General features: G+C 37.0%; 1 protein-coding gene across 1 annotated transcript in view; it reads left to right on the top strand.

The window, feature by feature from the left end:
• Positions 1-24,900, top strand: part of KLHL2 (kelch like family member 2) — a 97,267-nt gene extending 72,367 nt beyond the window's left edge. Inside the window, exons 6-14 of the mRNA XM_077752736.1 lie at positions 5,868-5,984; positions 7,440-7,589; positions 12,498-12,615; positions 16,139-16,336; positions 16,980-17,081; positions 18,328-18,456; positions 19,070-19,210; positions 22,046-22,189; positions 23,782-24,900. Of these exons, the coding sequence (XP_077608862.1) occupies positions 5,868-5,984; positions 7,440-7,589; positions 12,498-12,615; positions 16,139-16,336; positions 16,980-17,081; positions 18,328-18,456; positions 19,070-19,210; positions 22,046-22,189; positions 23,782-23,810 (1,128 nt within the window). The 3' untranslated portion in view covers positions 23,811-24,900. The remainder of the gene's footprint in view (positions 1-5,867; positions 5,985-7,439; positions 7,590-12,497; positions 12,616-16,138; positions 16,337-16,979; positions 17,082-18,327; positions 18,457-19,069; positions 19,211-22,045; positions 22,190-23,781) is intronic.
• Positions 24,901-26,184: the final 1,284 nt, after the last annotated feature.

Raw genomic sequence — 26,184 nt, 5'->3', positions numbered from 1 at the left:
GTTAGCCACCTGCACCTTTCCTATTGACGGAGAAAGAGTCTTCTCTTAGTGGGTTTTATTCTTTGGGTAGGTGTTGTATCCTGTGGGAATCACAGCACAAAAGCTTGTGAAAACACTGACTTTGAAGGGAGTGAAACTTTTTTTCTTTCGATGCTTTGCATTTAAAAGTTTTTTTTTTAAGTTTATTTATTTATTTTGAGAGAGAGAGAGAGAGAGTGAACGCACTAACAGGGGAGGGGCAGAGAGAGAGGAAAAGAGAGAATCCCAAGCAGACTCCTCACTGTCAGAGCAGACCCTGATGCAGGGCTCGAACTCACGAACCACGAGATCATTACCTGAGCCGAAATCAGGAGTCAGATGTTTAACTGACTGAGCCAACTAGGCGCCCCCTTTGATGCTTTGCATTTAAGGTATGAAATTTAGCATTATTCCTCAAGGATATTCGTCCTGCCTGGGCATAAAAAGACCTATATACTAATACTTACCATATGAAAAACCATGCGGGAAATGGTTGTTATGTGTATAATCTTAGCACTTTAGAAATACAGAGGAGAGGCCCCTGGGTGGCTCAGTTGGTTAAGCATCGGACTTCAGCTCAGGTCATGATCTCATGGTTCCTGGGTCTGAGCCCCGCGTCAGGCTCTGTGTTAACAGCTCAGAGTCTGGAGTCGTCTGCTTCAGTTTCTGTGTCTCCCTCTCACTCTGCCCCTCCCCCATTCATGTTTTGTCTCTTGAAAATAAATAAATGTTAAAAAAAAAATGCAGAGAAGAGGAAGACATCACTATTCATGTTTAACGGACACATATTGAGTGCCTACTTTGTACCAGACACTGCCACAGAGTCCCAAATATGGAAAAATTAACAAAACAGAATTCTTTACTCCCACTAGAGGGGCAACCAGTGAGGTAAATAGATGATTAAGGAATGCTGTCGAGGGTACTGTACATTGCATCATTCCTGGGGTGGGTATGGCAGTTGGGCTTGTTCTCAAAGGTATGATTGAAGTTTTAAAAAATGTTTATGACTTTTCCAGGGAAGTCGGGATGGGTGGGAATGGGAAGGACATTCCAGGAAGAGGTACAATACATAAATGTAAAAAAGGTACGAATGAATAATTGCATTAGGTTGGTTCTTTATGATTAGGGTTTAGAGTATGTATAGCAGAATACTAGGAGGTAAGATGGGAAGATGACAAAAAATACCTTCTCAGCTGTATTAAAGAAACTTGGCTTCATCCTAGTGACAAAAAGCCTTTAAAGTGTTTTAAGTGGTAGGAGAATGCCATGGTAATACCTACGTTATAGAAACGTCACGAAGGTTGTTTTGATTTTCTACTGCTGCATAACAAGCCACCCCAAAGTATAGTGACACAAAACAATAACCATTTTTTTATGCTCACAATTCTGTGGGCAGAATTCATTCAGGGCGTATAGGTACAGCTTGTTCTGCTCTGTAGTGCCTGGGGCGTCAGCTGGCTTGGATTGAATATCTGGAGATATCAGCATGGTACTGGATTAGCTGTATATCTAGGGCGTCAGTCCATCTGCAAATGGCATCTGGTGTGTCCAGAATATCCACGATGGCTCCTTCATTCACTTCTCTGGCTCCTGGGCTAGAGTTTGGTTGGTATCTCCCTTTCCTTTGACCTCTTCCTCCCTCCTTTTCCCTATCCTCCCTCTCTGTGGCTAGCTTGGGCTCCTCATAGCATGGTGATCTCAAGTAATCAGACTTCTTTTTCTTAATGCTTATTTATTTATTGTGAGAGAGAGAGCATTAGTGAGCAAGGGAGGGACAGAGAGAGGGAGAGAGAGAATCCCAGTCAGGCTCCATGCTGTCAGTGCAGACATGAACCATGAGATCATGACTTGAGCTGAAATCAAGAGTTGGCCAGTTAACCAAATGAGCCACCCAGGTGCCCCTCACGTAATCAGACTTCTTATATGACATCTGGCTTCCCCTCAGACGAGCATTTCAAGAGATCATAGTGAAAAAGAAAAGCTTCTTATGACCCAGCTTCAGAAGTCACACTGCTCTATGTCTGCCATATATATATGGAGATATATATCTATATCTATATCTATATATATTTTGTTGTTGTTGTTTTGTTGTTACACAGGGACAGCTTAGATTCCCTGTGGGAGGTTTACTGCATAAGATGTGGATACTGAGAGATGTGCTTTATTAGGGGGCCATTTTGGAGACCAGCTGTCACAGTGGTGGAATGCTGAATGAACAAAACTCCACAAAGTGTGGTGAGGGACACATAGGAGGATGTTGAAGTGACACCAGTGAGCAATAGGATCTGATTCAGGATGGTAGAAATAAGTGGAGAAGAGAAAGCAGAGCTGAGAAATAGTAGATAGAATTTACAGGATCCTCTTTATTTCTAGCACCCAGCACATAGAGGTACTTGGTAGGTGCTTGTTGACTGAATAAATTAAGGAGGCATGTTAATTGCAATGTGGATTATTTTTGGTTTCTTGCTATATTCCTGTATCAAAATAAATATTTTTTTGTTCCCAATAATCCACTTACTTGTCATCCACAAGCATTTTCTACAACACTTTAAAAATTATTGGTTCTGTGTTCATCAATCTGGGAGGAAATTATGTAGTCAATTACTGTCTTCATATTAGCTTATTAGCTTTCTTATAGGTATATGTTAGGTTGTAATGACCTTATTACTTCATTTTTTTAAAAAATTCAAATATTAGATTTTAATATATTCCATTGTGAGAAAAGAAAGTTTATCTATTCTGTAGACCCTTGGTTTAGAAGTGTATGGTCTAACATTTATTTGTAAACCTAAAGAAAAAGCCCAAAATAGTTGTTTATAAGGGTACATGATTTTCATCCCACAACATCACATTGCTTTAATATTTGGGTGCTTTATTCCAAAGAGATTTGAAAATTATTATTTTTTAAGTTAATTTTTAAAAATTTACATCCAAGTTAGTTAGCATATAGTGCAACAGTGATTTCAGGAGTAGATTCCTTAACACCCCTTCCCCCCACAACCCCTCCAGCAACTCTTTGTTTGTTCTCCATATTTAAGAGTCTCTTATGTTTTGTCCCCCTCCCTGTTTTTATATTATTTTTGCTTCCCTTCCCTTATGTTCATCTGTTTTGTATCTTAAAGTCCTCCTATGAGTGAAGTCACATGATATTTGTCTTTCTCGGACTAATTTTGCTTAACATGATACCCTCCAATTCCATCCACATAGTTGCAAATGGCAAGATTTCATTCTTTTTGATTGCTGAGTAATACTCCATTGTGTATATATATATATATATATATATATATACACACACACCACATCTTCATTATCCATTCATCTGTCAGTGGACATTTGGGCTGTTTTCATACTTTGGCTATTGTCGATAGTGCTGCTGTAAACATTGGGGTGCATGTGCCCCTTCAAAACAGCATAATTGTCTCCCTTGGATAAATTGTATGTAGTACAGTTGCTGGGCTGTAGGGTAGTTCTATTTTTAATTTTTTGAGGAACCTCCATACTGTTTTCCAGAGTGGGCTGCACCAGTTTGCATTCCCACCAGCCGTGCGAAAGAGATCCACTTTCTCTGCATCCTCGCCAACATCTGTTGTTGCCTGAGTTGTTAATGTTTGCCATTCTGACAGGTGTGAGGCGGTATCTCATTGTGGTTTTGACTTGTATTTTCCTGATGGTGAGTGATGGTGAACATTTTTTCATGTGTTGGTTAGCCGTCTGGACGTCTTCTTTGGAGAAGTGTCTATTCATGACTTTTGTCCATTTCTTCACTGGATTATTTGTTTTTTGGGTGTTGAGTTTGATAAGTTCTTTATAGATTTTGGATACTAACCCTTTATCTCATATGTCGTTTGCAAATACCTTCTCCCATTCCATAAGTTGCCTTTTAGTTTCGCTGATTGTTTGCTTCGCTGATGCTTTTTATTTTGATGAGGTCCAACTAGTTCATTTTTTCTTTTGTTTCCCTTGCCTCTGGAGACATGTTGAATATTACTGTGGCCAAGGTCACAGAGGTTTTTGCCTGCTTTCTCCTCAAGGATTTTGATGGCTTCCTGTCTCACATTTAGGTCTTTCATCCATTTTGAGTTTATCTTTGTGTATGGTGTAAGAAAGTGCTCCAGGTTCATCTTTCTGCATGTCACTGTCCAGTTTTCCTGGCACCCCTTGCTGAAGAGACTATATTTATTCCATTGGATAGTCTTTCCTGCTTTGTCAAAGATTAGTTGGCCATACACGTGTGGGTCCATTTCTGGGTTTCCTATTCTGTTCTGTTGATCTGAGTGTCTATTTTTGTGCCAGTACCATACTGTCTTGATGATTACAGCTTTGTAGTACAGCTTGAAGTCCAGGATTGTGATGCCTCCTGCTTTGGTTTTCTTTGTCAAGATTGCTTTGGCTATTCGGGGTCTTTTCTGGTTTCATACAAATTTTAGGATTGTTTGTTCTAGCTCTGTTTAGAATTCTGGTGTTATTTTGATTGGGATTGCAGGAGACTTGAGATTTAAATCTAAGTAAATAGAACCAAATTCAACTTAGAAAAGTTACCAACAGTGAATTAGATCATGTATTATCAGATTATCACAGCTACCACTTAAGTTCAAGAAGATTAGATAATGTACTTGGTGAAGTGCTTAGTAAATACCAAATGAAAAACAAATACATAAAAGTGCTCAAAGTACTTACAAAATTAATAGAACTACCATATGCTCCAATAAGGCCACTTCTGGGTATATATCCAAAGCAAATGAAAACAGAATCTTGGAGAGACATCCGCACTTGCATATGCATTGATTCATTGCAGCATTATTCATAGTAGCCATGATTTGTAAACAGCCTGCTGTCCATCAGTGGAGGAATGCATAAGGAAGGATGACACACGCAAACACACACACACACACACACACACACACACACACACACACAGGAATATTATTCAGCCATGAGAAAAGAGGAAGTACTGCCATTTGTGACATGTGCGGATCCTGAGGGCATTATGCTAAGTGAAATAAGACAGAGAAAGACAAATATTGTTACGGTATCATTTATATGTGGAATCTAAATCCACTGAACTCACAGAAATGGAGTGGTGGTTAGACGGGGTTGGAGATGAGAGAAATGGGGAGATTTGGTTAAAGGTGTACAAACTTCACATTATAAGATGAGTAAGTTCTGGGGAATGTATAGTATGGTGATTATAATTAACAAAACTGTATTATATACTTGAAAGTTGCTAAGATCTTGGATGTTCTCACCACAAAAAAAGAAGTAATTATGTTACATGATGGAGGTGTTAGCTAAAGCTTTGATGGTAATCATTTTACAATGTATAAGTCTATCAAATGAACACCTTAAACTTATCCAATGTTATCTGTCAATTATATTTCAATAAAGCAGGGAAAAAAAGTACTTCTATCAAATGAAAAAAAAGAAATAGACTGGATAACTTTTTAAGTACAACACAGGTCAGGATTTTGAAAACATTTGAGCCATGTATATTTTTTTATATGTTTGTTTATTTTGTTTGAGAGATAGAAAACATGCATGCATGTGAGCGAGCATGAAGTGGGGAGGGGCAGGTAGAGAGAGAGAGTCCCAAGCAGGCTCTGTGCTGTTTGCGAAGAGCCTGACATGGGGCTCCATCCCACAAACCTCTCATGAACCGTGAAATCATGACCTGAGCTGAAATCAGGAGTTGGATGCTTAACTGACTGAGCCACCCAGGTGCTCCTAAGCCATGTATTAAACTTGAAATCTTAGCAAGAATTACATATAAAATGTAATCTCATCACAATTTATTCAGATGCTATGGTACATAACTCATTACTTATTTTTCTTTTCTCCACATTTTCTGCAAGGTATTTGAAGCAGTAATAGCTTGGGTAAACCATGACAAGGATGTAAGGCAGGAGTTTATGGCACGGCTGATGGAACATGTGCGGTTACCTTTGCTTCCTCGGGAATATTTAGTTCAGGTAAAAGCATCTGTGAAACACCTGAATACACATGGCACTCTGTCACTGGGCTGACGGCATGTAGAGGCATGTAGATCCCTGTTACATGGTGATAACACCTGCAGATTGCAGACTGCAGGGCACAGGACAGAGGACAGGAAAGGCACCTGCAGGCCTCAGAGGCTGCTCCTTTGCTTAGACCACTGCCCATTCTTGGAAATTTGCTTCTCCTCACTTTAAAAATTTTTTTTTAATGTTTTATTTATTTCTGAGAGAGGGAGAGAGAGACACCATGAGTAGAGGAGGGTCAGAGAGAGGGAGATACAGAATCTGAAGACAGGCTCCAGGCTCTGAGCTGGCTGTCAGCACAGAGCTTGAAGCGGGGCCCGAACCCACGAACCGTGAGATCATGACCTGAGCCGAAGTCAGATGCTTAACCGACTGAGCCACCGAGGCGCCCCTCTTCTCTTCACTTGCAGTGTGGGCAGGCAGATACTAGAGCTTAATCGAGGCAGCATTTATGGTCATGTACACATAAATAAATGCACCTTTGGCTCAGGTCCCTGCTCTGCATCTTTTTGCCTTCCCTTTGATAGCTTCTTCTGAGTGATCTGCAGAAATGGAGTTTTGGCAATCGACTCAAATACTATTGAATTCGACTTCATAGTTTCACAGTGTCAAGCATTTGGTTTCTGTCTTTATTTCTAAAATGAGGAAAACCAGGTTATTTGAAATAAGTAGAAATAAATGAATCTTTAGCAGTCCATGAACAACTTTGAATTTATCTTTTTATTATTAGTATCCTACTAGGAACATTTCAACATTTTTATAATTGAAACCATCCAAAGAAACGTTATTAAGAGATTCAATCTTAGCATTTTAAGATTCCTTGAAGTCTCATTATTTGTTGTGATCTGTGTAATCATTTAGCAATGATTACTCCTTAAGTAAATGAACAGAAAAACCTGTCCTGCATTTGAGGTCAGCAATAGCAGGTATAAAATTTATTTATGGTGTAGGCACATTGTTATAAAGTATTTTGAATTCCTCTTCTGGATATTTTATTTGCCTTTTTGTGTTTGAAAAATTGTCTTTAGCTTATTAGTATTGCCTTCTACACCTGAAGAACTCATTGTCTAATTTTTTTCTTACTCTTGGCTTGATGTTTAGAGATAAGAAATAGGTGAATATAGTATTATCTAAAGATTATTCTGTAGCTTATGTTGAGGTATATAGTTTTGATTGTAGTTCTCTTTATTACATATGTATGTTTTTCTCTGCACACCAGATACTTGAGCATTTTTTGGCTTCATTTATTTTTCTCTTAGTGATATTAATAAACTTTCCTTCGTAAGGGAAAGACTGAGCCAGAGAAAATAGTTATTGCTTTTTTCCCTCTTCTTTACTTCTGTTTCTTTGTCCGTTTTATCATGAAAAAGTTGTCTCCTCATGGGTATGTCTTCTCTCTTCTTACAGAGGGTTGAAGAGGAAGCATTGGTCAAGAATAGCAGTGCTTGCAAAGATTACCTCATTGAAGCTATGAAGTATCATTTGCTGCCAACAGAGCAGCGTATATTAATGAAGAGTGTCCGGACCCGACTGAGGACACCCATGAATCTTCCCAAAGTAGGATCTATTGTTCACACTTGTTATTACTTCATCTGAAAGGCCCATAGTGAGGCTGTTAATACTTTTACTCATCTGAGTTTCTGTGTGGCTGAGAATTCATTGTAGTGTATGTAACTCAACTTCCCTGTTGGGTTTGTCTGTGGAGGGTGGGGATTGTTTGGTTCATTTAATCTTTATAAACTGCATGATGTCACTGTTCTGGAACAGAAGGCAACTGATCTTTTTCCTTTTGAGTCTCATTAGCTTTAGGTAGGGTAGAAAGGAAAATCAGAGTAGGTAAAAAGATTTCTTTGTAAGCTGTGTGTATAGATAATAACTGAAAACCCAGTAGTTTCTCAGAATTAGATATTGGAGTTAAAGCTGATGAATAGCTGGTTCAGTTCCTTTCCTTCCTATTCCCTGTCATGTACTATTTGATGGTGCACTCACACATCCTATGTAGCCATCAGTGTAGGTTTCCCAGATGTCTTCCCAGGTCTCCAGTCTTCATATTTCCCTTGTGTCAACATTCATATTCTACCTTTATCTTTTTAGTTGAAGCCATGTATGTTTCACTGATTTAATTTTCCTTACAGAAAAAACCCTCATTTCTGTCTCTGTTTGCAATTTCTTGTACTCATTTTTCATCTTACAGTGCTAGAAGACCAGCACTTTATGTGTTATTTTGTGTGTAGTCCAATCAGAATGATCCATAGTGTAATGCTTTTATTTATGTATTTATTTTTAGCTCTTATATGCAGTTGGGGCAATGATGGATTAAGAAATAAGAATCTGTTTTCCGTTGTTGTTTTTTAATATAATCTTTAGTTACCACTCTATCCCTTCTATTAACTTATGTCTTTTAAATTCTTTCACTTAATGTTTTTTTATTTAGTGTTTTTTTTTTCAAGCTTTATTTTTGGAATCTACATTTTTAATTTCTTCACATCTTTATTGATATTGTTTTTCTGTTCTGCCCGGTGTTAACATCAGTTCTTAATTTAGAACCAGCTGTGTATTTTGCCATTATGCTATTTACTCCTTTTTCTCAATCATTAGTAAACATTTTAATCTAGAATGGACCTCAGTACTCTCCTTGGTGATACCTCACTAGAAATACTCACTCACTGACATAGTCCATTTTTAGAAAATTTCAGTCCATATGATTATGTTTATTATCTAAGCCAAAAATAAGTAATTTGGTCTGTAATGTCCAGTGAGATTCAGGATCAAATAGACTCAAATTTGGCTTTTTTTTTTTTTTTTTTAACTCATCATTTTGTCATCTCCTAGAGGTTAGGATGCTTTTCTCAAAATATTCTAAATTTTTACTCAGAACTATTATCACTTAGGAGGTATTTACAAGGCATTCACTTCCTACCCTGTTTTGAGAATTGGTATTTGCCGTTTTTAAATTTTCTGATCTCTCCTCAGTTCTCCAAGATTTTTCAAAAATAATTGTAAGTGACTCAGTAAGTACATTAGCTAGTTGCCTTAACACCTTAGTATGCATGCCATCTGGGTCTGCTGATTTTATAAATGTTTACATTTTCCAAATACCCTTTTACCTGCTTTTATAAATAGCCATCTTTATAAGTCTTCACCACTTCATATTTGTCCATATTATTTGGTGTCAGTTTTTGTTCTGGAAAAAAAAATTATAAAAAGTGTTCATAGTCAGCCCATTTAAAATACTATTTTTATGCTAGCTTTGTCAGCTTCCTTCTGGTTTGTTTTATCTTTAATACTTTTTTACACATTTCATACTTGTGTATTCCCTTCTTCTGGCATCTTTAGCTTTGTTCTCTTTGCGTTGCAAAGACCTTTAGAGTGAAAACTAACTCTCTTCTAATTTCTGGAATAAACATGTCACTTTTGGAAACTTTCTAAAGAGTTCTTGGTAAAATTCTATCAGGTATTTTATTTTCTCTTCTGTAGAGTTGTGATTATCTGTTTGGTTTACATTGTTTCTGGGCTTTTCTGGTTATGGCTTTAGAATGGCCCTTCCAATCTTTTGGATTTCTCTCTCTCTCTCTCTCTTTTTTTTTTTTTTTTTTTTTTTGTGGTGAGTATACTGTCCATGAAGGTTCTCTTTCATTCTGCTTTCTCAGGTGGCTAGGGAGGAGGTGCAGCAGACATGGCAGATGGTAGTGAACTCTACTGTTGCTTTGACCTTGCATTTGCATGATCCCTTCTCAAAATTTACTTACCTACACATATTTTGGAAAAAGTGCTATGTTGGATGCTCTTTCAGCATTATCAAGTGGTTATATTCAAGGTTAATTCTGAGTAGATAAGAATGAAGCAAAGATTAATTTCCCATCCCTACATATTTCTTAGTAATGATAAGTAAAATCAGACAAAATGTGGTAGTGGTTCTAAGGAAACTTTTGTAATGTTTCAGTAATATTTCTACCATGACAGGATGTAGTACCTTTTATATTAGGCTCTGATTTTGTGGACTCATACATATTTGCATGAATGATTCTTTTTATATCTTAGACATTCGTTTTGCATCTTTAGTAAACAGTATGTAAGACACTCCCGGCTTTGGACATCATAATGACAAACTATGTGTGTTTGCTACTATATTTTCAAATGCTATCATTATTTCTGTGTATCTACTTTTCTATATTTTACCCAGGATATGTGTTGAGATCTCCAATTGGAAAATTATGAAACTGAAGTTTTCAGGAGGCACTTTCTAAGTAATACCTAATGGGTGAAGAAAACAAAAAAAAGGAAGTTTAATTGATCTACATTGTAGGATGCTCACTTGAATTTTTTAACTCCCTACCCCTTGCCTTCCTTAAATGTGTCACATTTAATTTTTTGATACCAAAAATGTTCCCAGTTTTCTATTTTACATTAGCATAATTAGTTTAGTGTTTCTCAAATGAGATCACATGTCTTTTACAAATAACTGTGGTGTCAGAGTCATGAATGAGCACCTCTTTGGATGGTTAGTAGCACAGTGGTTATTAGTGCAGTCTCTTGATCTCATACAAATATCCTTGCTCTCTTGTTCTTTGTCCCTGTTCTCTCTGATTCCTGGAGTCCTGAATCCTCACCCCATTTTATTTTTCTTGGGTGAGTATAGGACAGATAACACTACCATTCTCTGTACTCAGTAGTACATTTTCCCTTCCACTCTTATTTTGATACGCAAAAGTGAACTACTGCATGGAAAACATGAGATTCAAAGTTTAAGAATCATGAAATCTAATAAACCAATATTGTTTCTCAAGGTTTCTTTTTCAAAAATATTCCCTTTGGAGATTTTTAAATCAATCTTTATCAGAGATGTTAACTAAGCCTCTTTTAATCGTTGCCTAACTGCCAGGCAGTGTTTAGAAGTTTAAATTCAGACCTATCTTATATAAACACCTGGATATGGTGTTGATCTTTCTGTCTGGACTATCTCTATGATTTTACAACCTTGCCGCCTTCCCTGTTTTTTCCTCTTCGATGATAGGTGCGGAGAGTATTGTGGATTTTCTTTGTTAATTCTTCCTTTTATTTATTTGCATCAACATTAGAAGAATGACACATTTGAAGAAAATCATGTAATCTATGCTCAGTCTTCTTTTTAAAATTCCTTCTACTGTCTGGTTAAAAATTACTAAAAGAGGCTTCTTTTTGAAAACTTGGGATTTACTCTGATTAGGGAATCCTGTTCTCTGTGTACCTGTCTTTCTGTAGTTCTAAGTACAGGTAGGTCATTGCTCAGTCAAGGTTGCAAACCTCCCCTCTTTGTATGTATCATTCCATCTTCTGTTTGTTTTGAGTTTTTATTTCCTTTCAACATCTATTTTCTCCTATCATCACTTCAACTTTCCCCCAAGGTCCTTGCCATTCTTTAAAGTTTTCCATATGTGACATCATTAACATTTATGTTCTTCTGATTTGACAGCTGTGTCTTCATTGTTACCAAAGAGTGCCCCTTTGTACTCAGTAAAAGACAAACACAGTGACTGCTAAATTCCATCTGTCTCTCAAGGTTCCACTCCCTCCAGGAAGCTTTCATTAAATTATGGCAACATTCCATTTTCTGATCAGCATTAGTGACCAATGTCTAAACTAATCACATACCTTTTGGGTCATAAATAAATGTATTTTGTTCTTGAATTACTTCATGGGTCTTGTCTCCTTAGTGAGATCTATAAGCTCTTGGGAGGTAGAGACTATGTCTTATATTTCTTACGTGTATAACACCTAGCTTAGTTCTGGACAAATACAGATGACAGGCACTTAGTAAATAGTTGTTGGATTGAGTTGGATGGAAGAAAATTGTAGACCTTGTTTATTCTCAGCACCAGACTGTTGTACATTCATTCATTATGATTTCTAGTATCTCCATTATTTGTGTGGCATCAAGAAAGATCTCTATTTGAGATCTAGGAATGTGTGCTCTCTTGTGAACCCCAATTCAATTATTCCTCGTTTTTCAATAGTTTTCCCCCTACTTCTTCATGTTTCTTTCACTACCTTATAGTCCTTTTCATCTCACCTACCCACTAACATAAATTTCACTTCTATCTGTTCTCCTGGATTGTGGAGATCTAACCCCTGGTCATGACAAAGCCAGGGTTTAGTTTATAGCAAGCCCTATGACATACTGCAGCCTTGCCAGTGCTGACTGCCTGCTGTTTTTTGGCTTTAATACTGCTTTTGCTTGAAGGATCAGAAACTTATTTTAGTTTCTGAAATCCTTATTTTTGACTAAATGTGCTAGATAATAGAATTGTAGTTCTAACATGTGCCCCCTTTGTTGATGTTTAAGTGTTGATTAGGTGGTTGTTTTTCCCCAGCTCACGCCACCATCTTCATCCTAACACTCCCCACATTTATGTCTTTGTAAGACATTTCAAATCCCGCAATATGCAATAGTTGTTTATTCAAGTGTTTATGTTTCTGCCCTTCCAGTTGATGGTGGTAGTTGGGGGCCAAGCACCAAAGGCTATCCGAAGTGTGGAATGCTATGACTTTAAAGAAGAGCGATGGCACCAAGTAGCGGAATTGCCTTCCAGGAGATGTAGGGCAGGTAAGCATGATGCATAATGGTCATTTCTCTATGGCTGTGTCATTAGGAGCTTCTCTCTGGGGTCCTGTTTTATTAATTAGAATAATCTTTATTAGAAAAGCTTTGATTAAAATAGATGTGCCTTCATTTTTATTTTAATTTTTATTTTTGAGAGACACAGAGGGAGAGAGAGTATGGGAGGGGCAGAGAGAGACAGAGAGAGAGAATCCCAAGCAGGCTCCATGCTGTCAGCACAGAGCCCGATGTGGGGCTCGAACCCATGAACTAAGATCATGACCTGACCTGAAATCAAGAGTCGGAGGCTTAACCAACTGAGCCATCCAGGTGCCCCCAAATAGATGTGTCATTAATGTCCCAAGACATTACTGGGGACAGGTACTCAGTCTTCATCTTTACATATCTTTCTGATTCTCTGATACAAGGTGGCATAGCTTAGCAATTTGGTGGATATTTTCCTAGTTACCTTCGCAGAAGTGTTGAGAAGTAATTTTTTAGAGTGGGACCCTTAGTTCTAAGAGATTCCTTCCTGACTTAGCTATAATCCACGGCTAGTTGCCTTCTTCCAGGCATGCATTTTATAAACATTTATTGAAATAGACTTATTTAGCCAAAACTGCCATAAGAATAGGCAGTTGTAAACTCTAAAGATTCTTCCTGGGACTCAAATTTGGGTCTATAATTCATAGCTTCATAGCAAAATGGAAGGTAGTACTTTAGCAGTATATCCTGGTGATTGTTTCCTGTCAGCATAGGGTTACCTCATTCTTTAAGAGCTATTTAGTATTGCTGGGGGGTGGGGGGAGGAGGGGCGTCTGGATGTAGTATATAATCTTTGCAAATTTATAATTGAGCATTAAAAATTGTTTTTAATCTTATATTATAAACAATGCCAGAATGAATTCCATATATATATATATATATTCCATATATATGTTATTATGTACATGTGCCAGTACACTTGATTTGGGTAAAACTCTAGAACTGTAATAACTGATTCAAAGGGTATCCTAAGAGGAAACACTAATTATTACCACTAACAGCAAAATATGAAGGTGCCAGTTTCCCTACATTGCTAACAACATCTTGTGATTAAATGTTTAGAGTTTTGCTAGTCTGGTAGGTGAAAAATGTTACCTTACTTTGTACTTCTTTTATTATGAGGCAAGTTAAAAATCTTTCTGAATTGTCATTTTATGATTTTTGCCATTTCTTACTATATTATTTTATTGATTTGACAGATAAGGTAAGGAAAGTATCATTTTTTTTGTCCGTCATATGTGGTATGAATATTTGTGTTAAATCTTGTTTGATTTTACTTGTGTTATTTTTGCTATGTGAAATTTTTGCCATTATTTTTAAGTTTATTTATTTTGAGGGAAAGAGAGAGTTTGTGCATGTGAACAAACAACGTGGAAGGGAAGGATGGCAGAGAGAGAGAGGGAGAGCGAGAATCTCAAACAGGCTTCATGCGGCTCGAATTTGTGAACGGCGAGATCACCACCTGAGCCGAAGTCAGACACATAACCAACTGAGACACCTAGGTGCTCCAAGTATCAGTTTCTTTTACTTCACCCTCCTCTCCACCCAGAGTGTTTGGACTCATATATTGAGACATTTATATTTTTCTTCCTTGTTACCTGAAATACCCTAACACTTGGTAAGCATACTATACTATCTCTATGAAATGATAGATTTCTGTTTTCTCTGTAGAGAAAGGAAAATGAACATTGCAGTGGCCCAAGTTTCCACAGTGAACATTTCCCAGTGTTCCTTATGAATTGGGATATAGGAAATATACAGCCTGCAGTGTCCACTGCTCGCTGCCTGCCCCCCCGGCCCTCCCAGGAGAGCTACCACATTTTCTGTTACTGATGGCACTCAGGAATCCAGGGGTTGCTCTCGAGCTTTTGTTAGTCCTCTGCCTACTTAAATTGTCCATTGCCCACAGCTTTCCTCAAACTGTCAAGGTTTACCAGAAACTAAGCTTGAGTTTTCATTTCCTGACGGAACCAGGGACTGGGAAATCATTCCTTTCCCTGAAAGGGAGCTGCCAACACAGCAGCTTCCCCGCAACAGTAAGGAGTCTTCATGCCATATGAAGGACTACACACCCGTATGTATTTTGGGAGCTGGGGGTAAAGCCGCAGCAGGGAAGACAGCCTCACCAGATGCTGTCCTAGGAAACATGGAGCTTGTCAGCACTGAGAGCTGGTGATTCCTGTTCTCCCAGCTGGATTCAGAGGCCTGTGAGGCGCAGTGCCTGCCCTCGAGCTGAGCAGTGATATAAACACTACCGAAGTTAACAACAATAAAACTTTGAAGGATTTAAAGTAATGATAATGCGGGCTTAGTACGATTTATTAACCTCAAATGCACTGTATAGAGAGTATTATTTGCTCTAGGGGTTCAGGAGCTAGAGGTAAGCCCTTCAGGCTAACGTGGTTTAAGGAAGGCCTCCTAGAGAATGTGGAGCTTTCACTAGGACTTGAAACTTGAAGAAAGCACAGTGGATGATGGTGAGAGGGGCTTCTCCGATAAGGAGAAGCACAGGAAAAAGCTTAGAAAAGTGAAAAGGTGGTTGAAACTCAGAGGCTAGCAATTTGGCTTCTCCTCCGGGGATTCCCTAACCTCTCATTAGCCTAGGGTCAGCAAACTTCTTAAAGGACCAGAGAGTGAGTATTTTAGGCTTTGTGAGTTATTTGGTTTTGTCACTTGAGTTGTAATAAATAGATACTCATAAATGAATGGATGGGGCTGTGTTGCAGTAAGACTTTATGAATACAGAAATTTGAATTTCATATAATTTTTTATGTGTCACAAAATTTTCTTGTGGTGGTTTTTCAACCATTAGAAAAATGTAAGGGACACCTGTGTGGCTCAGTCAGTTAACTGTCCGACTCTTGGTTTCATCTCAGGTCACGGTCTCACGGTTGGTGAGTTCAAGTCCATCATGTTCCGTGCTGACAGCGCAAAGCCTGCTTGAGATTCTCTCTCTCTTCTCTCTGTGCCCCTTTCATGTGCACTGTCTCTCACTTTCAAAATAAATACATAAAAAAATGTAAAATCCCTTTCTAGCTCATAGGTTCTACAAAAAATAATCAGCCTGCAGGCTGTCATTACCATATCCTGATTTATCGCACTAACCATGATAAACCAGAAGTATATTATGTAAATTAAGATACACATATAAAGTAGAAGATCCAAAATTGAAAGCCATGGGAGCTGTATATAAGTAGTTGGCACACTGCTTGGCTCAGTATTTAAGTTTGTCAGTAAATACTTGAAAAAGCCAAGCATCAAAATAATACCTCAGCCCATACCATTGGATTTTTTAATAATCTTAGAAAAGAAGACAATTTATTGGTTAGATACTCTTGCTAATGAACAGAATTCTAATCAGTCAGCATTCTCACAAGAATAATTTGTATTCTGACAACAGCTGTAGACTTACTGGAATGCAGCCTTTAGATAGGATGGTAGTCTGCTTGCAGATTCAGCATTAACTGCTGGGTTTCTCTTGCAGGGATGGTCTACATGGCTGGGCTCGTTTTTGCTGTTGGTGGCTTTAATGGCTCCTTAAGAGTCCGCACCGTAGATTCCTATGACCCTGTGAAAGATCAGTGGACCAGTGTCGCTAACATGCGAGACCGCAGAAGCACTTTGGGGGCTGCTGTATTAAATGGATTGTTATACGCTGTGGGAGGCTTTGACGGCAGTACAGGTAACTTCCTTTCCATCTTTTCTACACTGCATTTGAGTTAACACAAAAGCCACGTTTGGGGAATAGATTGTGGCAAAATTAGACATTGAATGTTTTAACAAGTATTCTAAAGATAAGTTTAAAGACTCCCATCAAAAATTCTTTTAGGGGTGGCTGGATGGCTCAGGCAGTTAAGCGTCCAATTCTTAATTTTGACTCCGGTCATGATCCCACAGTTGGTGAGATCAAGCCCTGTGTGTGGGCTCTGAGCCGATAGCTTGGAATTTTCTCTCTTCCCCTTCTCCTGCTTGAACTTGTTCTGTCTCTCTCTCTCTCAAAATAAATAAACGTTAAAAAAAGAATTCTTTTAAATAGTGTAAGAGTACTAAGTATATAAATTCTCTTCCTTATTGATCACTGTCCATCCTCTTACCACACTTAAAAAGCTAGTAAGTGTGAGTAGCTTGGTTCGGGGCCCTGGGGAAGAGAGGCTATGCCTATTTATCAGATAATTGACATGTTTACCTTCCGCCATTTTCCTCTTTTAATTTTAGCCCAATTTAACATACCTGAAGTATTTTTCCCTACTAATATATATAAAAGAAAAATTACCTCCCTTTTTTTTTTAAGAGGAAGAAATGAAGAGCATTGTGCTTTATTATAGGTTTATCATCTGTGGAAGCATATAATATAAAGTCTAATGAGTGGTTTCACGTGGCTCCCATGAACACAAGGAGGAGCAGCGTGGGTGTCGGTGTTGTCGGAGGTGGGTGCTGACTGTTCTTTCTGATGAACATTTCCAGAAACGTGTGGCTTCTGGATTGCTAGCAGTGATTCGTCTAGTAATCTAAACACCGTTTCTAAATGGGCAAGCAGATGATCATTTAACAAAGGAAAGGAGTAGCCATCATAAAATTTTATTTATTTTTAAAAAAAGTTAGTTTTTCTATATAAAGTAGCCTATGTAAGGCCTTCGTTCCACCCTCCTCTCTCTTCTTTGCCCTCTCTCTCTGTCTCTCTCTCTATTTGCAACTTATATAAAACTGTTAACTGATCTTAATACAATTTCTTGGGGAACAAATCAAATGACATATATGCAAAGTTTTAATTCTAGAGAAAGGCTGCTTCACATTTAAGACGATGGATTCCACAATTATTTATTTATATCCTACTTTGTCTACCAACAGAGCTTAAGAAAGGCTATAAGTATTATTTTTTGGTGTGCTTTTTTATTTTATTTGCTTGGGCAGATCTGTGGGTTCTCACTCCCTCCCCACTATGGGTATAGTTCTTTGCAGCAAGGTTTTTTTTTTTAACAGCTTTATTGTGATACAATTCATATACCAAACAATTCACCCATTTAAAGTGTACAATTCAGTGTGCATCCATCACCACAACTCATTTTAGAACATTTTTATTAACCCAAGAAGCAGCCTCACTGCCCTTAACTGTCACCGCATCCTCCCCAGACCTCGGCAGCCACTACTCTACTTGCTGTCTCTAGATAAATTTCCCATTTTTGGACATGTCATATTAATGAAGTCATGTAGTATGTGGTCTTTTGTGCCTGGCTTCTTTGATTTAACAGGTTTTCAAGGTTCATCTATGTTGTGACATTTACTAGCACCTCATTTTTTATTGCCGAATAATATTCTTTTGTCTATTGGTACTGATTCTTGATTTAACTGTTTTTCCCAAGTTACTAAGATTACGATATCTAATTCTGTTTCCCAGGATGTTGTTCACTTACCAAATGATGTTCTCCAAAGACGTAATGAGTGCACTTTCTGTTTTACAGTCAGATTTATTGATGATAGTGTTAAATTCGTATCATCATATATGTTATATTCGTATCTTCATATGGGGTCTGGTAATGCCACTTTCACTGTTAGGCAAGATCTTCATAATTTATAAAAATGAGTAACAAAAGGGAAACTGCCACTGTGGAGGAAAATATGACTTGAAAAAATAGCTTTTTATGAATTTGGCTTTCTTTGTGATCCCGCGGTTAGGCTTGCTGTACGCTGTGGGGGGGTATGACGGAGCATCTCGGCAGTGTCTTAGCACAGTGGAATGCTATAATGCCACCACAAACGAGTGGGCCTACATAGCAGAAATGAGCACCAGACGGAGCGGAGCTGGTACGTACGAAACTCCTTTAGAAACTGAAGCACAAAAATGATGGAAAAGAGTTAAACACATGAAGTGATTGATCAGCATCTCTTTAGACCATCAGAAAATATATATACGATTTTAATGCCACTGTCAAATGTCTTGAATTATGCAGGTAGTGGTAGTAGTTGCACTTAAATATCACTTTGTAAAATTCCTAAGTGCTATATTAAAGGCTTCTTCTCTGTTTCATTTAATTATTTATATTTTTTGGCATTCCTTTTAGTTTTTGAGTGCTTCTTGAACTCCATAATCAAGTCTCTTCATATCCATTTCTTACAAATTTTGTGCTTTAATACTGGTTTGCTTATACGATGAAAGTTGTTTTTGAAAGGATTCTGTTAAAGGGGTTGCCTCTCTGTGTTTCACATACATACTATTTTTATTCTATCTGCTATCCCTCTTTTAGAATAATAGTTCTTATTGGGATTCTCATTTGTCAATTCTATTCATTTCCATTTCTTAGATTGTATGCTTTAATATAATTGACTTACTCTTACAAGTCATTTGTATAAACCCTAGTATGTTCTAAATTTCTTGTCCCTTTTACTCCACTCTAGTTTGCTTCTTTGTGTTTTATAGGTGTTGGCGTGTTAAACAATTTACTGTATGCTGTAGGGGGTCATGATGGTCCTTTAGTACGAAAAAGTGTTGAAGTGTATGATCCCACCAACAATACATGGAGGCAGGTTGCAGATATGAACATGTGCAGAAGAAATGCAGGTATCTGTCTAGCTTACAATTATGAAATGCATATTGATTTGTATTTAGAATTTCACAGTATTGCTGTATATTTATTCTTTTAGTGATTTGAGTTTTCTAATAGATTAGCTCTTTAAAGACACAAACTTATGTAATAATTTTATATAGTGAATACCTAGCTTAGTGGCTACTCTTTGGTGATAATGTAGAGACTAAATTAGAGGAAGAGCCCTCTATATTTGATGCTTGAATTCACTCATTCTTAGCCACAAACATTTTTTATTGCATTCCATGCATTATGTACTAGAGATTACAGTTCTCAGGCAATTTAGTCTGGTTGAGTAAATATTGGTACCAGCTTAAAAGCTAGCTCTTTATCTGAATCTGAAGCCTGAAGAAGCTAACCCTAATTTAATATAGTTGGTGATTTCTAAAAATGGAAAAGCTAAAACAATAGCAACAAGTAATTTTAAGAAAACCGTGGTCTTCAAGATTAGAGAACTAACCACTTAGAAAGAAGATCCATGGAAAGGAAATAGAAATGAAAACTAGATTCAGCATAGCTAGATAGTCTTTTCAGGAAATGCTAGTCTGTTTTAAAATGCCATTATCTTATTATCTTCATGCCATTTCCCATAGTCCAAAAGAAGTTCCTCATGATTCTCAAACTCACTGTACACCACTGGATGGTGTCGCAAGATGTACCCTCCACCCCCGCTCCCACCCCAAATGCTCTTCTGAATTTCTCTTTATTTTTACAAAAATTTCTATTTGGGACGCCTGGGTGGCTCAATTGGTTAAGCGTCCAACTTTGGCTCAGGTCATGATCTTGTGGTTGGTTAGTTTGAGCCCAGCATGGGACTTACTGCTGTCAGTGTGGAGCCCCCTTCAGATCCTTTGTCTTCCTCTTCCTCTCTCTGTCCCTCCCCGTCATGCGTGTGCAGGTACACGCGTGCACATACACACACACTCTCTCAAAAATAAACATTAAAAAACAGTCTGTTTAATTCAATGTGATCATGAGAGGAGACAAAGTACGTGGGACTGCAAGGACTGTCCATAACAGAACAGAATTTATAATTAATTCCACTTGACCTTTCCCCTCATCCAATCAATTGTATTTGGTGAGGTACCAAAAACCTCTCTACTATAGACATTCCAGAACCATGGTAAGACCCACAAATTATTAAGTAGAATAAGTGTTTGACCCTAGTACATACTAGGTTAGAAAAGCCACAGTAATATGTGCATGCGCCTTGCTGGACTGGGAGATTTACTTGCATTAGCTTTCATTATTTTCCTAAAGATTGGAATAGTCTGTGACTTTCTTCTCTACCTATGTTTTATTGTTTTCAAATCAAAAGTAGCTCATTTCTTCTAGTGAGAAGAATAAGGTGGTCATTTGTATATGTAAAACTACCATCTTGCTCTTCTTGCTTTTCAAGTGTTTGAACTACATTAAAATGGTATGAGTTTGCTTCCTGTCAGGTGACTAGAATAGTAACACAGTTGTATTTGAGTAGAGAAGATCCATTCCATTTGCACAGAAGATACTATTGCTCATCCACTTTTAAATGCTGCATAGAGATTTGAACTCATTATTTTGTTATGTTAAAAATCTGCAGGCATTGGTTCATTATGTTAGAAAAACCATCTACAAAACTACAGAGAGCAGCATGTGGGCAGCATCCTCTGGGTGTTTTAATGCCCTCCAAGTACCAGTTTATAATAGCTCAGAACCCCTTTTGAAAATTATTAAAAATATGCTTTTAAAATATACATTAAAATTAAGAGCTTTTGAAAAGTGTTCATCTTGGCATGCCTGGCTAGCTCAGTCAGTAGAGCATGTGACTCTTGATTTCGGGGTTGTAAGCTTGAAGCCCACGTCGAGTGTAGAGGTTACTTAAAAATAAAATCTTAAAAGAAGGTATTTATCTTTTTAACTAAGCAATTTTCTTGGTAAAAATATATAATTAGAAAATAGTTGCACAAGTACGCAAAAAAGTATGCAGGAGGGATTCTTGTTCATTGTAACATCATTGATAGGANGAAAATAACTGAATACCTAAAAGACAGATTATGGTATTATCATTGATGGGGTACAATGCAGCCATTATAAATTATGTGGACCTGTATTTATTGACATAGGAAAGTGTCCAAGGTATATCATTTAGGAGTGGGTGAGTAATAAAGTAGCATGTGTAATATAAGGAACTTTGAGGTTAAAAAAAGAAGTATCTGAGTATATATGCATAGAAAGGAGTCCGCAGGAGTAGAGATCAGAATTTCACTGGTCATTATTCTAAGTAGTACAGAATTAGAGGTGATCTTTTTTATATATGCTTTTCTAGATGTTTTGAATTTTTCCAAAAAAACTGAGTTATTATAGTAAGAAATAAATAATGTTTTCTCCTTCTACAGGAGATAAAATAGCTAACCATTCAGTATTGTTTCAGAATTCAAAATCAATTTTACCTTCTACCAATATATGTTTTTTTCTTTAGGATTCCTTAAGAAGCTGACTTTGGGAGAGTTAACTGAACTTTTGGACCTTTAATTTTTCTTTAACAAAATAAGAATTAAAGTGGTCTCACACATAAAGTAAGCTTATTGTGAAGATTGACTGAAACAGTGCCTGTATAAGTGGCTATTGCCTAGAAATGGTACGAGTAGGAGCTCGGAAGTGGTGTTTGCCTCTCAAATATAAAAGGAATTGTTTTTATGTTCACCATCTTCTCTTGCTTCTTTGTAAGGAAAGAAGTGTCTCTGGAACACCTCACCAAAACCCTTTAGGGATATTTCTATTTGCCCAAAGTTTTAAAATTAATTGTTTTCTCTCTCCATGATTTTTTAAAGGAGTTTGTGCAGTTAATGGTCTGTTATATGTAGTTGGAGGGGATGATGGTTCCTGTAACTTGGCATCAGTAGAATATTATAACCCAACGACTGATAAATGGACAGTTGTGTCATCTTGTATGAGCACAGGGAGAAGTTATGCAGGTAATAATTGTCTAATTGTCTTCTATTCGAATATGAAAAAGATGTATCATCTTTTTCATATTCTAAAATATATTCTATATTTTATAGATGTATATATTCTAAAATAAAGCACTGGTATTCTTTTGTCATTCTATAGTCATTTGATTTCAAAATCCCAAACCTTTCCAGTGCAGAACTGTATAATAAAATTTAATGTGGCTAAAATCTATATACAGTAGACTGGAGTTCACTGTGTGGCAAGGCTTTAATTACTCAGCTATCCAAGAAATATGACCACTAGTTTCCAAGAAATAGGACCACGAGAACATCTCCCCTGGCAGGGTGCCATGTGATAGTACTGTGGTGAGACTGTGGAATAATTTTTCTTACTTAAAATACCATTTTTGGTCCATTCTTTTAGTAAGAGAAATGGTAATAATCTTTAATAAATATAGTGATGAGTCTTTAAAATTGTATGTTGCATATTATTCTGATGATAGATATGTATGTATAGCACTTTAAATTCTAATATTCATTCTGATAGTAACCCAAAAGTGGAGAGAAAAGAAGTTTATACTAACTAACCACTACTGTGGTTTATGTATCATTCAAACACCCAATACCAGAATTATATATAGTAGGATTCCAGAATAACACAGCTCAAAATTAGGTGAAATTTTTTAATAGCTTTATTGAGACATAAGGGACATAGAATAAAAAGCATATATTTAAAATGTAGGATTTTATTACTTTTGACGTGTATATACCCATGAACCCATCATCACAATCAAGATAATGAAAATATCCATTGCCCCCAAAAGTTTCTTGTGTTCCTTTGAGTATTAGGTGGATTTTGATATTTCCTGAGTAAAATTATTTTCCCTTAATTATAGTTATAGAGAGCAAAAGGTTAGTTCTGGATTAAATAGTCTGGTGTAGTTCTGGTCCATAACTGGAACAGAGATTTAACTGTCATTTAGATTATAATGACAGTAGTATTAAGTAAAGTTTAAGAAAGAGACCTTGAAATGTTCATAGCAGCACTCTCCACAATAGCTAAAACATGGAAAGAGCCTAAGTGTCCATCAACGGACGAATGGATCAAGAAGATGTGGCTTATCTATACCATGGAATACTACATGGCAATGAGAAACAATGAAATCTGGCCATGTGTAGCAACATGGATGGACCTTGAGGGTGTTATGCTGAGCGAAATAAGTCAGGCAGAGAAGGACAAATATCATATGTTTGCACGTATAGGAGGATTAGGAGGAACTTGACGGAGGAACAAGGGGGAGAAGAAGGGCGGAAATGGTGGGGGAAAGGGAGAGAGGCAAACCATGAGAGACTCTTGAATGCTGACAAAAACTGAGGACTGATGGATGTGGGGGGGAGGGGGGATGGGCATGGAGGAGGGCACTTGTAGGGATGAGCACTGGGTGTTATGTGGAAACTAATTTGACAATAAACTATTTGTGAAAAGAAAAGAGAGACCTTGAAACACCATGATTTGTTCAGTGCCTCTTGTTTTTGTAATAAAGAATTCACTGCTTTCTCAGAGATCCAGAATGCTGCCTGTGACTTCTGTTTTATTTCTCCATGTCTTTGTTCAGGGGTCACAGTTATTGATAAACCGCTATGAGCCTGAAGGACATTGTTGGCATATTTACATAGGAGAGACAGGCTTCACCAAGTATTTCTGAAGTGACTCAGAGCCTAGCACTTCTCCACTTGTGGCTGCACTTTACGTCTCAGCAGAAGCTACGATCGGCTGCCCTGAGAGGCCTCAGACACTGAAGATTATTTTTGGTAGAAGCACCGCATAGGCTTTTTCTGCAATGAGCAGCAGCTGACTGAATTTTAATAAGAAATCTCGACTGCAGTACTTACTCTGTAGTCTTTAGACAACAGTTGCTTTCTTAAAGACTAGTTCTTACCAACCTTGAATGACTATGGATTATTTTGTGAAGGAAGATAAAATAATGTGTGTTCTTGTAAAATTAAATTTTATCTTTATTCTTTCTCCTGAAAATCTATAGACACAGGAACTGAAAATCTTTGAACAGGTATTAAAATCTATGTAAGTACACAAACTAGGTGAGGGATAAAACTGTTTGCTTTTATAAAATACCTTTGATTACATGAGTATAATAAATTGTGTGCATATAATGTGTGTCTATATGCTTTCCTTTCAATATGTTTGAAAAGATGTTTGAAACTTGATTATACTATTTATAATTGGCACAGTACTTTGAATTATGCCAGTACTACATTGTAAAACAGAGTTGTATTTTTTGATATTTAACAATGCTTAACACTTTAAAATGCCACTTCTGAGGAATGGACATGGTGTAACACACTTGACTATGTGTGATGCCAAACTTTTTTAAATAAAATATAAATTATGCTTATTTATTATTTTCTTTAGTTTAATCTTGGTCATGTTTTGGTGTGTATTTTTAATTTTTTTCTTAAAGTAACTCTTTGGCATGAATATTACTGCAGGTTTTTGATGAATATAATGAATGTATGGAATTCAACTGAATTTGCATGGTCTTAAGAATTTTTTCTGTGTGTATAAATTTAGCTGCTATTAACAGAAGAGAGAACTTTCTGTGAGTAGCCATGTGCGTTGATCAAATACAATTTTTCTGAGATCTTCAATTAATCTCACTTTAAAATGACCAAAACATGTCTTTCTTGGATATCTTTGAATAAAAGTTTGTATATTATTTGTTTCATATTGTCCTTGATTTGTATCTATTTAGTTTCATACTGAGAAAGTTGCCCACTTCGTTTTTCTGTTCTTTTTTAAAGTTTGCATTTTCTCTAACTTCACAAATCAGTATTTTTAAGTTGATGCCAAAGTAACCTAAAAGGCATATCTGCTATCAGTAACTGAAGTCATTGAAAATTGTTATCCAAGAAAAAGTTAACCTCAACCATCAGGGAAAAGTCTCCCAAATATTGGTGAAATTTAAGGTTTTTATAGTCCTCTGTCCCCTATCTAATAAGCACAAGATAACAATAAAACAAAGAACAGTGGACCAAAAAGAAAAAATATCTGTTCTAAAGCAACCGAGAAATAAATTGTGATTTTGATACTAAATAAAAGGAATTGAGGGAATGGGGCGTTGGGGAGTGAGATGGACAGCGGAGGTTGTGGACCCCTGACTGGGTGCAGAGGGGAGGGAAGGGGGAGAAAGGGGAGAGGAGGAGGAGGAGGAGGAATGAGGAAGGGGATGGGAAGGAGAAACTGATGGCATTTGGTGGCTGTGCCTCAGAAGAGGAATTTAAAAGGTCAGCATGAACAGAAGCTTAGCCAGAACAATCGATAATCAAGAGGAAAGAATTATACCTATGATAAGATTTCCACTTAGTTTAATACAGAGTACTGGAATTTAAACAGAGAACCATATTTAATACTTATTTGAACTTCCAATTATAAATGGAAATATAAAGAACCTAATAAGAAAAAGAAAAAAACTTCTGTTTACCTTATGAAAAAGTGAATGTCTGCATTAGCGTGGCTCCAAGCACATTCATTGTCAACCAACATGTTGAGGATCTAGTGAACGTAGACCACTATTAGCTGATTGTGACAGTGGCATCAAGGAAAATGTGGGACATTATCTTTCCTGAACACTTCTAAACACTAATGTCCTATGAAGCTCTCTGAATTATCAGTTAAAGACTTACTAAAAACTAAATGTTTAAGCTTTTCTTAAAGTGTAATCTGTTAAGGTAACGGAGACATAAATACTTAGCATGTCAAACACCACTTTGTCTTTACTTCCTTTGAAGCATTAATAGCTATACTATAAAGCAGTTTTGTTAAGTTTTGTCAGTAGGTGGATTCATAACTGTTTTCAGAGGCTTTGGACATACCTGTTCCCCCATACTTCTCTGTTTCTCTGTGTTTTTTTGGAACACCCCCCTCTTTTTAAAAAGGCACATAAGAGCATTTCCGGTATGTTCTATTATTGTACAAAAAAGATCAGAATTTAAGACAGGCA

The sequence above is a fragment of the Crocuta crocuta genome, unplaced genomic scaffold, assembly GCF_008692635.1.
Source record: "Crocuta crocuta isolate KB4526 unplaced genomic scaffold, BGI_CrCroc_1.0 scaffold346, whole genome shotgun sequence".
NCBI lineage: Eukaryota > Metazoa > Chordata > Mammalia > Carnivora > Hyaenidae > Crocuta > Crocuta crocuta.
This window is presented reverse-complemented; position numbering and strand designations above follow the sequence as displayed.